The following is a 14119-nucleotide window of genomic DNA, read 5'->3' as shown; positions in this document are numbered from 1 at the left end:
TTCATGACCTGGCGTGCCTTTTATATGCACTGATGGAAGATGAGATTTGTCAACTACGACTTCCGCACTGCTGACCATCACCTCAACTGCCTCTTTCTTAGATCTCTGGGGGAGGGCGGTCCGACCTCGGGGCATAGAAAGGCTAATGCACCAAAGACTATCTGGCCACCGAGTATGGTCTGATCATGTGCCCCTGTCCCGGTAATGTGAAGGTAAAATCTGGAGTCATCCGAAAGCAAAGGGCCCCGACCCGGGGTCCGGAGTGGGGGCCGCGAACTGCCGAAGCGGGTCCGGGTCCATTCGTTACTAGCTAAATCCTGTTGTAAACCCGCAGGTTAAACATTCAGTCAACTTATCCGAACGAGAACGACGAGATCAAATGTGGAGGGTTCAGAAGGATCTCTAGGTACCGCACTGACATTCTGTGGAGATCATCTAAGAAACCTTTTATCAAGGCTAAGCCAAGAAGCCGCCAGGTAACGGCCTTTTACGATGACAACTTCCGACCTCTCCGAACCACTACGCCAGAAATTAAAATATATCCACATTTTCCAGTCGGGGTAGCGTCCGCCAGGAGAGCATGGGCCCACGATCCACTCAAGAGTGGTTCTCCCCGGTCTCCAGACTCCAGACCCCATGACGACATCGTCAGCTATTCTTCTACACGTCACGCGAGCCAAAGCCGGTTGCCATTGGGTGTGGTGGAGGGGTATACGGGATTACAGAAGTCCATCAAAATGGGCCAAGTTTACGAGAAGACTAATCCAAAGTCCCATAGTTACTCGGCTCCTTCATCCTTTAACGTCAGAAGTCCACAACTGATTCCACCTCTTAGAGTGCCAAGTCCGACTTTTCCCAGGTTCAGACATTTCTTGCTCACATCAGCAGGTGCGAGGATGGTAGCGCGAGATAGCAAGATAAACGCGATGGGAATTGAATTTGCTTTAAAAGCCCCGTCTGCGCCGAAAGATTTGTTGCAAGAAAGTTCAAGACAAGATACTACAACAGAATTAAGACACATCCCTCAAGTAGGCCGACATCTAAAAAAATGCCTTCAATTAGCCTGGCAACGGCCGTCGCCACGATCGCCACCCTCGCAAATGCGTCTTCAGTGCTGCTTCGTGGCGGTACGATCATTGGCTTCGACGAGTCAACAAATTCCCTCAACGTTATCCGCAACGGCTCGCTTCTCATCACCGACGACCGTATCACTTCCATCTACACTGCGGATCAGTCCTTGCCGCAGACCTCCAACGACACGGAAGTCATCGATGTGGCGAACAAGATCATCACACCAGGCTTCGTCGATACCCACCGCCACGGTTGGCAAACAGCTTTCAGGACCATCGCCTCGAATACCTCACTTGCCGAATACTTCACCCGCTATGGCGAATTTGCTGCTGCGGGCTTGCTGAGTGCCGATGATGTCTACATTGGTCAGCTCGCAGGACTCTTTGAGGCCCTGAACGCCGGTGTCACGACGACGCTGGATCATGCCCACCACACTTGGTCTGATGAGACTTCAGAGGCAGGTCTGAAAGGTAGCATTGACAGCGGCGCGAGAGTCTTCTGGTCGTACGCCTTTCACAACGTCACCAACTACACCATCTCGGAACAGCTAGAAAACTTCAAGGATATCGCGACCAAGGCCGAGTTCGATGGTACTCCCACAACTTTGGGAGTCGCCTGCGACTTCTTCGGGACCGACGGTGTTCTCGCAGATGTCAATGCGGTGGTTGATCTTGCCAAGTAAGTTGAGTTGTTTGATACAAGGTGGCAGTGAAAACTTTTCTAACGCGCTGTAGAGAGTTCAATGTCTCTGTGATCACGACTCACAGCCTACAAGGCCCGTGGGGCAGTAAGTGTTTGACCCTGACCATACGATGGTGCCGCTTTCATACTGACTACTTCACAGACACCAACAGCCCCGAGGACGTCCATGCTGTTGGAGCATTAAATACCAGCATTCCAGTTGTCTTTTCTCATGCATCCTTTCTGACCTACAAGGGCGCATCTCTCCTCCGCTCCACAAATCAGTATATCTCCATCACTCCAGAGTCAGAGATGCATTACGGCCACACGCATCCTCACAGCCATCTGATCCAGGACCAAGGTTCCCTCGGTGTCGACACTCACTTCACTTTCTCAACCGACATCCTTACTCAAGCCCGTCTCTGGCTCCAGAGCACCCGCCGCCTTCTTTACCAACAAGTCCTCGCAAACTGGCGCGTGCCCACCAGCACGCCCATGACCGTGAACCAAGCATTCCTCCTCGCCACGAGAAACGGCGGGCTTGCCCTCCGCCGCCCTGACCTGGGCGTCATAACCGAGGGCGCGAAAGCCGACGTCGTGGTCTGGGATGGTGAGAGTCCCGCTCTCCTCGGCTGGGTTGACCCCGTTGCTGCTGTAATACTACACGCTAGCGTGGCCGATGTCGAGCACGTCTTGGTGGACGGGAAGTTTGTCAAGAAAGACCACAAGTTGACGGTACCTGACTACGCAGACGTCAAGACGCGGTTCCTGGAGAGCGCAAGGAAGATCCAGCAGACTTGGAGGGATATCCCATTCTTCGCTCTCGAAGGAGAGTTCAGTAGTTCTGAAGCTCCCTATGAAGCGCCTCTGTCTGTCGATGTTCTAGCTGGAGGTGAAAGTGGATACGGAACCACGTTTGTTTGAATACCGGTGCCGCGGTAACAGGCTAGAAGCACATATGCCAAGCCTGCGTCCCAAAGGTTTAAAGGGATATAATGAAACCAATAATATTAATGTAGTATTCTTCAAGACGCGAACGAGCATTTAATAAATCTTAAATGTACATGCTTATAAGATGGATTACTTGTGTCTGCGCTAGAATTGCCTTGCAAAGTTCCGGAGTCATTACACACAAAGATTGGTTATATTTGGGAAGCTGTGAAACACTTGATGTTGAAGCGGAGACTATTTTGACAATTTCTCCTGGAGCTACCTAGTTAAATGAGCCATCAAGATCACTTTTGAGGATCTGAAATCGTCGGTTTCTTGATGCCGAGCTGACGCGCCGGCGGGATACCGGGCGGTTTGTGTGGCGCGAAACATATAGTCTCCACTTGGATCTCCTCATTTCCGGCCGCCACCTGTCGCGTTATCTTTTCCGGGATCATCCTATCTACCTGCCAAGTTGAGGGGAAACTTAAGGCTAAGACAACTTCAACGAACGTGGTTCCCCATTAAGAACGTCACTCGACTCATCAATAGTCTTGAACTCTCTGTGTTGCTTCATGAAAACCACCCCAGCCGATTGATAACATAATCACAAGAGGCTTAGCTTCTTACATAACAACCAGAAGTACGTCTGAGATGGTCCAACGCCTCTATCGAGAGGCTGGGCTGCATGCCTTTATCGGGGCAATAGAAGAGGATGGATGCGTTGTTATCAAAGACTTTACGGACCATGCGTCCCTTGACGCCGCACATGAAGAAGTTCAGCCATATCTCAATGCATCGCTTGCGCAGTCTGGAAGCACTGTTGGGGCCTTGAACGGTGGAACTGCAACCTGTACAAGGCTTGTCGGTCGAAGCAAGACTGTGCGTGAAAAGTTCTTCTCGGACTCGTTATATCAGGTGTGCTTAACGTATCTCTCTTCTCTATCAAGTTTCTTGGGCTGAACCTGCTACTAAGTGTGACGTGTGAATAGGAAATTGCCGATCACTTCATCGGGCTCGAGACCGAAATATGGTACGGAGATGAACCCATAACCCACAAGTCCGACCCTCTCCTCTCCATTTCCATCACTATGTCCTCACAGCCGGGAGCAAAAGCACAGAAACTGCATCGCGACGATAAGAACCATCATGCGAGGCACATCAAGGCCAGTCACTACACAAAAGGCCGCGACATGCTGCTCGGCCTATTCGTTCCGGAATGCGACACTTTCGAAGCGAACGGTGCGACCCGGATCGTTCCTGGATCGCATCTGTGGGGTGATCAAAAGCCCGACTTCGGCCCCGATGGCCAAAGTGGTGTTCAAAATGCGGAACTGAAAAGAGGCGAGGCATTTGTTATGTTGGGCAGTCTGTATCATGGTGCCGGACAGTATTCTCTAGAGACGGGATGTCGAACGGTGCATATTATGTTCATGTGTAGCGGCGTTTACCGTCAAGAGGTCAGATACCAAAATTCCAGGCTTGGCGATGGAAGTATGTTTGCTAACACATTTGTAGGAGATTCCGTATCTCAGCTACCCGATCGAGGATGTCAAGACCTATTCGAAGCTCGTGCGTGACCGTCTGGGCTGGAAGCAGTCTGAGCCCAACTTGGGATGGGTTGATCTGAAATCACCAGAGTACCTTCTAGAATGAGTATACAATAAAGGGGGAAGTAATAGTTGTGGCGGTTTGAGTCGTGGGTCCACTGACCTGTATGGACCCGGGCTGGCTGCCATAATACTCAAACTCTATCCTCATTCACCCTCAAACATCAAGGTAGCCACAAGCACAAGGGTTGAGCCCAGGTGGAAACTTCGAGAGCAGATATTCGATGGTCTGTACGCGGTTAAGGTTAATCATGACCGCAAATAAGATGTCTGAAGTGAGCCGCTTCCCTAACCTTTCCCGCAATTTCTACAAAGGTTCGACAGGATATTAAGTATATAAGAGGCCGATAGACGCACCTAAAGACCTAATACTCCTCCATCTTACTTTGCCTATATATCATTCACCCTGAACTCAGCATTTCATCTCTTCTCAAACTTCCATCATGAAGGGCGGTTTACTCCTCGCTCTTTTTAGCGGCGTGCTAGCCGCCCCAGCAGCCCTGAAATACCAGACCGCACAAGTATCAACCAAACACGATCTCTCACACATCTCTCGACAGACACTACACAACATTCGAAAACAGTGTTCGAATTGTACCATCACACCTACCCATGTCGACCGCCGCGGCTTAGATCTGCAATTTTGTCACGAGATCGACGCCTGCTGCAGTGTAAAAGCTCCAATAAGATGTTACGATGAAGACAAGTTCAAAATCGGCGACGAATTCACATCGAATCGTGACGCCGAGAAGTCGATGAAAATTCAGAAGCGCACGCAATGCGACCCTTGTTGCACCGGTAAAGAGGATGCAATTGAGAGATGGTTCGCAAAATGGTTAAAATGCAAGCACATTCCGGTACAGTGCGACTCGTGCGATGGCCCTCCGGAATGGGAGTGGATTGTTCCTGGAGGAGTAAATGATCAAGAACGGCAGAAGGGGTCCTGGAAACGTCCTGGATACTAGGTTTTTGAACATTCTGAAGTTCTGTCGACTATTGTGTTACAACCTTGAATTGCAAGAAACACCCGCACTGGCATTTGGAGACATAGGAGAATAAATCCAGCACCATGTGCTTGGGGTAATCTTGACGTGTTTTGGAAGTAGATATGGAGACCCTTCACGATGACTGTGGTTAATATCAGTATAGACCAGTAGAATCCCATAAAGTTCCTGGAATTCTTTTCCAAAATCATAAGCCTAAGTTCAATGAAATCGAAGAGACTTGAATAGTCGTCAGGCCTGATTCAGCTCTTACGCTTTTCTTGTATGAAACCTGAGGCTAGGCTACCTGTAGCACTGCGGTTCGTAGGACTGCGCACAAACGATATATGGACATTCCTCAACATTCTTAAACCTTCTCGATTTTAGCTCAACTTTCAGGCCATCATTGCACCTTGCCAGGAAGGTTTCTTACAGCGACCCCACGCCCTCTTGATAGTTGAACGGCAATTAAGCCGGAAATGGTGCTGATTCGAAGACTCAAGATCGTGCGACAACATTTCATGTCCTTTCAACCTACATCTCTTCGAGCATCGTTTATAATTTATAATTAGAATCCGGTTCGATGCTTAATGATGATGAAGCTCAAACCATCCCACCTTTGGGCTTTTAAAGGCACATCGCGACTCAGGAGCACTTTTGGCAAGTGTCTACTCTCAGCCCTCTAGAGCCTTAGGCTCATTACTCACCAACTTTAAAGAAACACACCTTTTAAGCACTTGATTCATGTGAATAGAAGAAGGTACTGAAGTAAGGGTCGAGGCAGTGGGTTCGTCATGAGATGAGAACAATGCGGCGCTCGGGAATTGATTTTGTGCTTCGGCTTTTAGACGCCACGCTTCAGGGAAACAGTGGGTCCGATAGCGGCGCCGCAGTTTCCGGGCCGAGTCAAACTCATCGACTTCCTCGACTTCACTGCACATGTCAACCACTCGTCTTCTTTATCGCAAGATATCAAGAAGGTAAACCAACTCAATTGAATCAAGACAATTACAAGATGGCACCTACGTTAGAGTCCAGCAAGATCGCCTTCATCGGTATGTTTCGCACAACACCAAAAAATCTCCCACGATGGCGGGGCTAACGCGGGGTATCCGTAGGCGGTGGCAATATGGCCGCAGCGATCATCGGAGGCCTGGTCGCAAAGGGCATCGACAAGCAAAACGTGACCGTCTCGGAGCCGTGGGATGTGAACCGCGAGAAGATGGCCGCCCTCGGCGTCAAAACGACCACCTCCAACGCAGAGGCCTTTGTCGGCGCCGACATTGCGATCCTCGCCGTCAAGCCCCAGGTCGCAAAGGGCGTCTGCAACGAGCTCGGCAAGGCCATCTCGGGTCAGGAGAAGACACCGGTCGTCGTCTCCATCGCCGCCGGTATCACCCTCGAAGCCCTTCAGAAGTGGCTGGCGCTCGACGACGGTCGGACCCCCCACGTCGTGCGTGTCATGCCCAACACCCCTGCCCTGGTGGGCGAGGGCGCGTCTGGTCTGTTTGCGGGTAGCGACGTGACGGACGATGAGAAGAAGTTGACTGAGGCACTTATGGCAAGCGTCAGCAAGGCGACGGAGTGGGTTGACAAGGAGGAGCTGATTGACGTCGTCACTGGCTTGTCAGGTGAGTCATCCCAAGGCACTTCGCATGAGTCGGCAGGGAAAAGGGCAAATCTAACACTAGGGCTCTCTAGGATCCGGCCCTGCGTACTTCTTCGCCATGGTCGAACATCTCATCTCCAGCGCCGTCGGTCTTGGCCTCTCCCCCGAGCAGGCGAAGCGCTTGGCCACCCAAACCTGTCTCGGTGCCGGCAAGATGCTCGTCGAGTCCCCTGAGGAGCCTAGTCAGCTCCGCAAGAACGTCACCAGCCCTAACGGCACCACACATGCTGCCCTTCAGAGCTTTGAAGCCTCTGGCTTCCAAGAGATTGTCGACAAGGCTGTCAAGGCTGCGGCGGATCGCGGCGAAGAGCTCGGGAAGACTCTGGGCAACCAGTAAAGCGTGTGGATCAATAGGGGATCCGTACGTCTTAGGGAGTTTTGAGGCATTATAGGACGGGTAACAAAAATCACGCCAGGCATGGCTACAAATATTAAAATGGGGGGCTTGGGGTTGCTTCTTCCACAGATGGCACCTGCCATCAGCAAACATCCAGCGTAGGCCACATAGGAAGTCTACATTAGTGCCTTCTCGTCCTAGCAACAAATACCTGGTCTGATGGTCGAAGGGGGAAGGTCGCGAAGTTTGGACTACTCCGTGATGTTCCGGATCATTTCTGGACTCCGGCTATCAACCCTTGGTCGGCTCCTGTTGTTCTTGCCTTTCTTTTCATTTTATCAAGGTAAGGTAGATAATGAATGGACAAGATGGCCACCAAAGTCGCTCGACATGCAATCCAACCAACAAATCTAATGATTTATGAATCATGATCTTGCAACTGAAAAGCATTTCGCCGTACCGATGTCCCATTGCAACATCCATCTTTCCCGCGCCTTAGCCTGATTTTCTTTCTGCACGCCATGCGGCCATCGACAGCTCGGGTCGTGGGGGAAACAACATCGGCCCTGCTCTCCACCCCTTTAGCTGTGAATCACGACCAGCTACAATAAACTCCAGGATCCAAAGAGCCAAGCATTCAAAAACAAAATGGCGGTCCTGCAAGTGAGCAGCTTATCTGCCCTGTCCTAATGTACCAGCAGATTACGAAACTTTCAGCTCAGTTCTCATATTGCGAACCACCTGGCCATATTTCCTAAATCCGTATACGGCATAGATAGTCAGTCCCCGCGTGGTCTAGCTCGTGTCACATTCCATCCCCAAGACCGTTCACGTCGGAGGCCATTGGCTAGGATGTACCTTAGCCGCATTTCGTATCACAAAATTGGCTTTGATGTCTCGGTCGCCTGATACATCAACGTGCCCTAAGCTGTCAAGGCTGTCTAGGGTGTGACCAAAAGAAGCCGCTCGTCTTGCTTTTACAGTGCTGTAGCGAGTCACCATGGCTAAACCTTGTAGCTCCTTTTGAAAGACATCATACGGGCTCAACCATCTCTAATTCCAAGACTGAGCTCTTGAGAGCACTGATCTCATTAATGAGGTTGAGTTTTGGAAGGAAAGGCCTTCTTTCTCTCCAGAATATCGCAAAAGCTGCAAGCGGAGCAACTTTGCATCCTTAAAGCTTAGACCGAGGATGATGTTACTAGATACACAAACTAGTATCATAGGTAAAGGTTGCAAGAGCTCGTCGAATCGCATGGGTTCGATCCCCATTCACACGGGTGTGCGTTCAATCGATACCGAGTCTAAGGTCCGGGTTTTGGGATCTTCACGTTTTGCCGTGATTAACTACTGCCTCCACGCTAGCGATGTCCATTTGCATTCTCATTGTCCGCCTCACAACTCCACTGGTGGATGAGGACATGACCACAAGACTCTCGTCGCGCGTATTGCTTATGCAGTCGCAGATACAGTACCTACCAGCAGTACCATCTATTCAGACTTCGAGTCCCAGCCAGCCTCATCTATGCAGGTAGCCGTCATTCAGGGGCGGTTACAATTTGCCCACCGGCTAGCCGGCATCCCAGGGTGATGAGCGGGATCATCCGTTCATGCAGCGATTCCGGCAGACCACTAAATATCATGGGGTAAAATGTTTTCCAATCTCCAAGAAGGGTTTTCAAGCAAGAGTACACTTGGCTCACTGAGGAATCTTCAAAGTCGCACTTTAATCCAATTCTTCAACACTTGTGGCGCGCAGTCGGTTTCTCTGGCAGCCACGTTCACACATACTAGCGGGAAGTTGTTGAGGGTATGAACGCGCGGCATTAGATCTTGCAAGGCATGCAGACAAGAGTGTCGATATTTGACAGCCTGGCATGCCTCACACATCTCTCCGCGCCTCTCAATGTAACTCAAGACCGGGAGAACGGTTTCCCGTGGTGACTTTTACTGTCTCTCGGCCGATATGTTATGTGGGTTAATTACGAGAATGTGGACCTGCCCTCACACCAGCGCCTGAGACACGTTTAGAACGCAGGGTGTTGATCTACAGGGCGGGATGGGGATGGCGAAGTCTCGATTTCGGGATAAGATCATCGCCTTTTGCAGGATGGGCAACTTGGCAAGGCATCGGGTGCTGGGCCTGGATCTGGGCCGCAGGCACAGTGTGCTGGTCTATGGAGACTTGTGAAAGACTCCAAGCTCCCCCTTGAACAATTTGTAAGCTTCTAAACTTCTCGGAGAGTACATCTAAATCTCCGTATAGGATATGCGCGTGGTGGATGATCTATCGCGAGGGAAAGAGGGTGTCCCTTGTTCGGTTACAAATGGGAGGCTGGCTAGGGGGAGGGAAATGGAGTTGCTCCACCTGAAGTAATCGTCTTTGACAAAAGTAGAGTCGCTTGCGACATTCTGCAGCAAGCAGGGGTTCTCTGCCTTAGTGTCTCTATTCTTGGGTCGCTTCCTTCATGGCGCAAATCCAAATCTTGGGTTCAAAGCTTCTCCATTAGTCTGGGTTATGATGAAGACAAGGTCAGGGTGGTCTTCCTAATACAAAGTTGCCAAACTCGAGGAGATGAAATTGTGTGTTCTTTGAATCCAAGTACTAGTGTAGGATGCCGGGAAGTTTGCCTACATATGTCCTCCACCGTTATGGGTGTCCCAGAAACTCCTTGTCCCTGATGTTGTACCGCTTTCCATGCGTAAGTATGCTCAAAAAGCAAAATCGTAATCTCGTAGTCTAGCTCAACTGCTTTCGCCAAAAGTCAACCACCTCGTCTAATTCGGGCCGGCTGTTCGGGTCCCTCCCAACACACCGCATAATCATGTTTTGCCACTCCTTCGGGACGTCCATCGCCATGGCCGTCCATACCGTAGGGTCCGGAGACTGCTCGACCTGCTCGAGCAGCATCCACATCGTCCTACCCAGACTAAACACCTCCGCCAGCTCCGCGGCCCGGGGACACGTCGTCTTCCACTCCGGAAGGACGTTCCAGTCCGGAAATCCCCACTTCTGGTTTCTCCGCGGCGCGCCGGTGTGGGGTGTATAGATGACCACTTGCCTGCCGTTCGTGCCAGTGGAGACGGACGACTCTTCGGCCTCCTGGTCGATGGTGACCTCGGGCGGGTGCGTAAACATGGAAAATCCACTCTGCTCCCAGTCGATGAGCCGGAGGTTGTTCTGGTCGTCTACGAGGATGTTGCCGGGCTTCAGGTCCATGTGGAAACTCTCGGCGACTTGGTGGGTGTGTTGAATCGCTAGGGCCATCTGGTAGCACCACTTGGCCTTGAGATCCAGCGGGAGACGTCGGGCGGCCCTGTTGGCGCGCATGACTTGCTCGTCGAGGGAGTCTTTGCTCAGGACCGGTTGCAAAAAGCCGCAGATGCGGTACTTCTTGTCCCCATCTTGAACGACGACGAGGACCTTGGGGCAGGGCATGATGTTCGGGTGGGGCGGCAGGGTGCACAAGGTGCGGATCTCGTGGAGGAGGGTCTTTTCTTGGTGTTCCTTAAAGTCTTTGCTGTCTCGCTCGTACTGGTCAAAGTCCATGCCCTTGAAGACGAAGTTGGCTTGTGGGGTAAGGCCGGAAGCTTTTTTAGTGACGATTCTTGCTCCCGTCTTGCCGGGGAGGGACCCGAGAATCTCGAGGTCGGCGAAATCCACAAGCTGGAAGTCTGTTGGGCGTTCGCTTTTGCCGAGGCTTGCAATGAACTTGTCGAAAGAGGTGAGTTGGTTGATGTAGTGTTCCCTGACGGGGGAGACCTCGCTTGCCACGGCCATTGTAAGTGATATTAAAATAGAGTCTATCGTAAATGGTTGAGGTTTCTGCTCCTAGAAGAGTTCGACTCGGGAAGGCGAAAAAGAGGTCGTCTTTTTTTATTTTCCAAAATAGGTTCTCTAATAAGAACGGTGAATGAGTATACAGATTCACCAAGAAACGAAGCTGAACAGAACAGTCGAGTTGGGACGGAAGACTGAATGTAAGCTGGAAGACTTTTGAGTTAATACCTTTAACCCATCATCAACTCTGATTGGGTGTCAACTCGGGTCTGCCACAGTTGTGAGTCCCATCTCAACTGATGGTAGCATTTACCAGGCTCTCTTTTCTTCTTCCGCTGATTGACCAAGTCCCTGTCGAGAATGGTCAAGGGAGCGAGGCAACTTCGGTGAATGAAAGGGTCCCGGCAGGTGCGATTGGGGGTATCAATCGCATTTGAAAGTCGGTACGGGAGCGCACGGTGAATCTGCTCCGGGACCATTCAAGACCCTTTTTTTCTGTCTGTGTGAGACTTGAAAAGAGAGAGAAAGGAATTTTGAGATCCTCTGAGAAAAGCGATATCACTGCCCATACCTTTTTTCTTTCCCTTAACCACCCCGGCTACCTAAGCCCTAGGGTCTAGCTTGGGAATTACCTATGATGCTTCGTCAACGATGTCTTACCTCGCTCTCGCCCATCCTGGTCATCTGACCGAGCGAGAAGTGAGGCGGGCGTGAGATGATATCACGAACGCCATCATCCACGAGAAAGAGTCGACCGAATCCATGCGCGGGCAGGATGCATGCCACTAGGCGGGTGGTGATTGGTGGCATCCCGCAAAGTGGCAGGGTGCGTGCTTCTTCATCCCTCACATTCGATATCTGACAGGTAAGAAATCCTCCGTCCGGGAAGGGTACGGCCCTAGCGGGCTGGCGGGAGATCAGATATCACGAAATGCCTCGTGTGCCTGTTGGCAGAAAGAGGACAAGGGGAAGAAAAAAAGGTGTGTCCGTCCTACCCAGGATCCCCCGGCACGCCAGAGCGGCCAGACACCCGCTGTCGAAAATGGGCAAGGCGTAACATGCAGGCGGCAGATCGGAAGCGCTGTCGATGGTTCCCGGAGGGGCTTAGCCATACGTGCCATGCTGTTTAAGTCACATTCATCGATGCGTGACGTAAGACACGGGCATGAGACAACAGGGACGCTACAGGTGTAGGGGGCGCGCACACTGTGAGTGAGCGTGGACGGTGTACGGATAGGTCTTGCAAACTTAGGAATTTCAGGTGAGCGAGGTGAGTCGGCTGGCGATCTTGCCGGATGGAGGCCGAGGGCTGAATGTCATTGGGGGGGGTTGAGGGTCGGACATGGGTTCAGATTTATTGATATGTGCCGCGGGAGCGCTTCGACCGGGGTGAGAATCATTTTGCCAGTTTATATGTAGTAATGTGGACGAATGTGCGTGTATGCGTATGTGTGTGTCTGTTTGCTCGGACGGTGTCTCCGGGCTGGCTGAACACACAACGTTGAGCAGGCGTCCCCCAATGCCTGTCTTAGCTTACCGGCGGTGGTATGATGGGGCGTATTTTCGAGCATGTCGTTGAGACAATCGTAGGTGAGATGGAGGATGTGATATGATATGATGCATCATGGGAGCCACGGGGTGAGAGGGGAGAGAAAATGTGAGATGAGAAAGGTCCATGTCGGTTCCCAGCCGTTCCCACAGAAAAAAGGAGGTTATCGGGGCGATCGCCGATGTCCAATCGCGGTGGGGTGTCCCGCCGGCACCATACTCCATAGATTGACCCCGAACCAACCCTCGCCGATCGTCCCATCTAATGTTTGTGAGGTGACAGTCTAGCGGGAGCACCCTCCCTCCATGTTCGACCGGGGAGGACACCCCTTGCCTTCCGTGAAGTGGAGGATGGCGCTTAGGCTCGGGTTGGCAGTTGATGATGTCTCACAGAGATCCGGCCAGCTGCCAGCCAAACCACATGGGTTACACTGCGCCCTCCCACTGGTAAAGTGACTGCCGAGATCGGGCCGTATGTCTTTCTCGGAAGGTCATGGTCAAAGGTGAAGACGTTGGACTAGTCGTCTTCTGCCCTATTGTAACTGGTCAAGTACAGTCGTTTTCCACTCTGACCCCCCTTCAAACCAAAGTTCAAAGGTATCCTGGACCCAGACACAGGGCATGTAATTTCTTCTTTGCGCTCTATGCCGTCCCGGTAATTCTGTCTGATATCCGTTCCGAGTCGCACAAAAGAAATCGCTAGAGACAACACAGCCCGGAGAGGATGCAGTAGTGCGATACTCGAACATTGCTCCGGAGTCACAGGGTCAAAGCGAAAGCGGGCGCCAAGTCAGGCCTGCTCACTAATTTGACTACAAGCGGAGCTTGTTCCCGGTACGGCCTACTCAAATACCCGATCCGTCTGTATTTGCGTCTAGCCTTTTGGCAATCTGGATAATTACTGGAAGTCGTCTAAACCTATTCCCAAAGGCTCCGTATGTCTCTTTCATACCGCTGGTTCTCCGGTCAAGAAGGATGCGATCCCTGAAGAGTCAATGCCGCAATGCTCCTTGGCAAGACACGACTCTTCTTGATCCCATCGCAGAGGGCATCGATCTTACCTTCAAGCCAAAGGGATCTATGTGGAATGACATGGCGGCTGGACTACACAGAAAGGGGCAATCATCTCGCCTCAACCGTTCTGTGAATCGTATTGACTGGTTCCGATATCTATCCGCTTACTCTCCGGTCCCAAAGTTAGAAAGTCTGACAGACAGGTTTGAAACCCGTCGCACTTAAGGCTTCGTGATTGGAGTTGTGTCAAAGGGGTCTTGCTACCCTGGCAAAGGCCCGAGAACTCGATTGAAGATCATCATAAAGCAATTACCGGATGCGGATGGGTAGGTGCTACTCTGTTGGGGACCCCTGAGAAAGCCCCGGCAGGCATACCCCGATGCTGAACAACTGCACTTTGACAGTCACAGAGATCGGCCGGCGCCGAGTACTCAGTCTCCAATGCATCTGTCGAGCTATTTCTACTCATAATCCTTGGTCCCTCGTATCGAGGGA

General features: G+C 51.5%; 5 protein-coding genes across 5 annotated transcripts; 4 read left to right on the top strand and 1 right to left on the bottom strand.

Annotated features, from left to right (window-relative positions):
* Positions 1–1048: 1048 nt before the first annotated feature.
* BDP55DRAFT_566278 (amidohydrolase) lies at positions 1049–2676 on the top strand (the record flags this gene model as incomplete). The annotated part of the gene is made up of 3 exons (XM_060570494.1): positions 1049–1749; positions 1806–1858; positions 1916–2676. 3 exons carry the CDS (start codon positions 1049–1051, stop codon positions 2674–2676), a joined length of 1515 nt encoding a protein of 504 aa, XP_060422690.1.
* A 462-nt stretch (positions 2677–3138) lies between these two features.
* On the top strand, positions 3139–4611 carry BDP55DRAFT_595080 (uncharacterized protein). Its single transcript, XM_060570978.1, has 3 exons — positions 3139–3600; positions 3675–4142; positions 4201–4611. Exons 1-3 carry the CDS (start codon positions 3337–3339, stop codon positions 4336–4338), a joined length of 870 nt encoding a protein of 289 aa, XP_060422689.1. The 5' UTR covers positions 3139–3336; the 3' UTR covers positions 4339–4611.
* Positions 4612–4735: 124 nt separating this feature from the next.
* On the top strand, positions 4736–5257 carry BDP55DRAFT_638330 (uncharacterized protein; the record flags this gene model as incomplete). The annotated part of the gene is made up of 1 exon (XM_060573097.1): positions 4736–5257. One exon carries the CDS (start codon positions 4736–4738, stop codon positions 5255–5257), a length of 522 nt encoding a protein of 173 aa, XP_060422688.1.
* Positions 5258–6364: 1107 nt separating this feature from the next.
* BDP55DRAFT_415767 (NADP oxidoreductase coenzyme F420-dependent) lies at positions 6365–7391 on the top strand. The gene is made up of 2 exons (XM_060567408.1): positions 6365–6906; positions 6977–7391. Exons 1-2 carry the CDS (start codon positions 6405–6407, stop codon positions 7279–7281), a joined length of 807 nt encoding a protein of 268 aa, XP_060422687.1. The 5' UTR covers positions 6365–6404; the 3' UTR covers positions 7282–7391.
* A 2630-nt stretch (positions 7392–10021) lies between these two features.
* On the bottom strand, positions 10022–11062 carry BDP55DRAFT_698703 (phosphotransferase enzyme family protein; the record flags this gene model as incomplete). Its single annotated transcript, XM_060577804.1, has 1 exon — positions 10022–11062. One exon carries the CDS (start codon positions 11060–11062, stop codon positions 10022–10024), a length of 1041 nt encoding a protein of 346 aa, XP_060422686.1.
* Between the last annotated feature and the right edge of the window lie 3057 nt (positions 11063–14119).

The sequence above is a fragment of the Colletotrichum godetiae genome (genome assembly GCF_030913485.1).
Source record: "Colletotrichum godetiae strain CBS 193.32 chromosome Unknown BDP55scaffold_82, whole genome shotgun sequence".
Taxonomy (NCBI): Eukaryota; Fungi; Ascomycota; class Sordariomycetes; order Glomerellales; family Glomerellaceae; genus Colletotrichum; species Colletotrichum godetiae.
This window is presented reverse-complemented; position numbering and strand designations above follow the sequence as displayed.

Bases quoted from the DNA above. Each gene is read 5' to 3' on its own strand.
- BDP55DRAFT_595080 (XM_060570978.1), top strand. From the start codon at position 3,337: ATGGTCCAACGCCTCTATCGAGAGGCTGGGCTGCATGCCTTTATCGGG. The intron at 3,601-3,674 runs GTGTGCTTAACG...ACGTGTGAATAG, and splicing joins TCTCGGACTCGTTATATCAG to GAAATTGCCGATCACTTCAT. The intron at 4,143-4,200 runs GTCAGATACCAA...ACACATTTGTAG, and splicing joins GCGGCGTTTACCGTCAAGAG to GAGATTCCGTATCTCAGCTA.
- BDP55DRAFT_415767 (XM_060567408.1), top strand. From the start codon at position 6,405: ATGGCCGCAGCGATCATCGGAGGCCTGGTCGCAAAGGGCATCGACAAG. The intron at 6,907-6,976 runs GTGAGTCATCCC...AGGGCTCTCTAG, and splicing joins CGTCGTCACTGGCTTGTCAG to GATCCGGCCCTGCGTACTTC.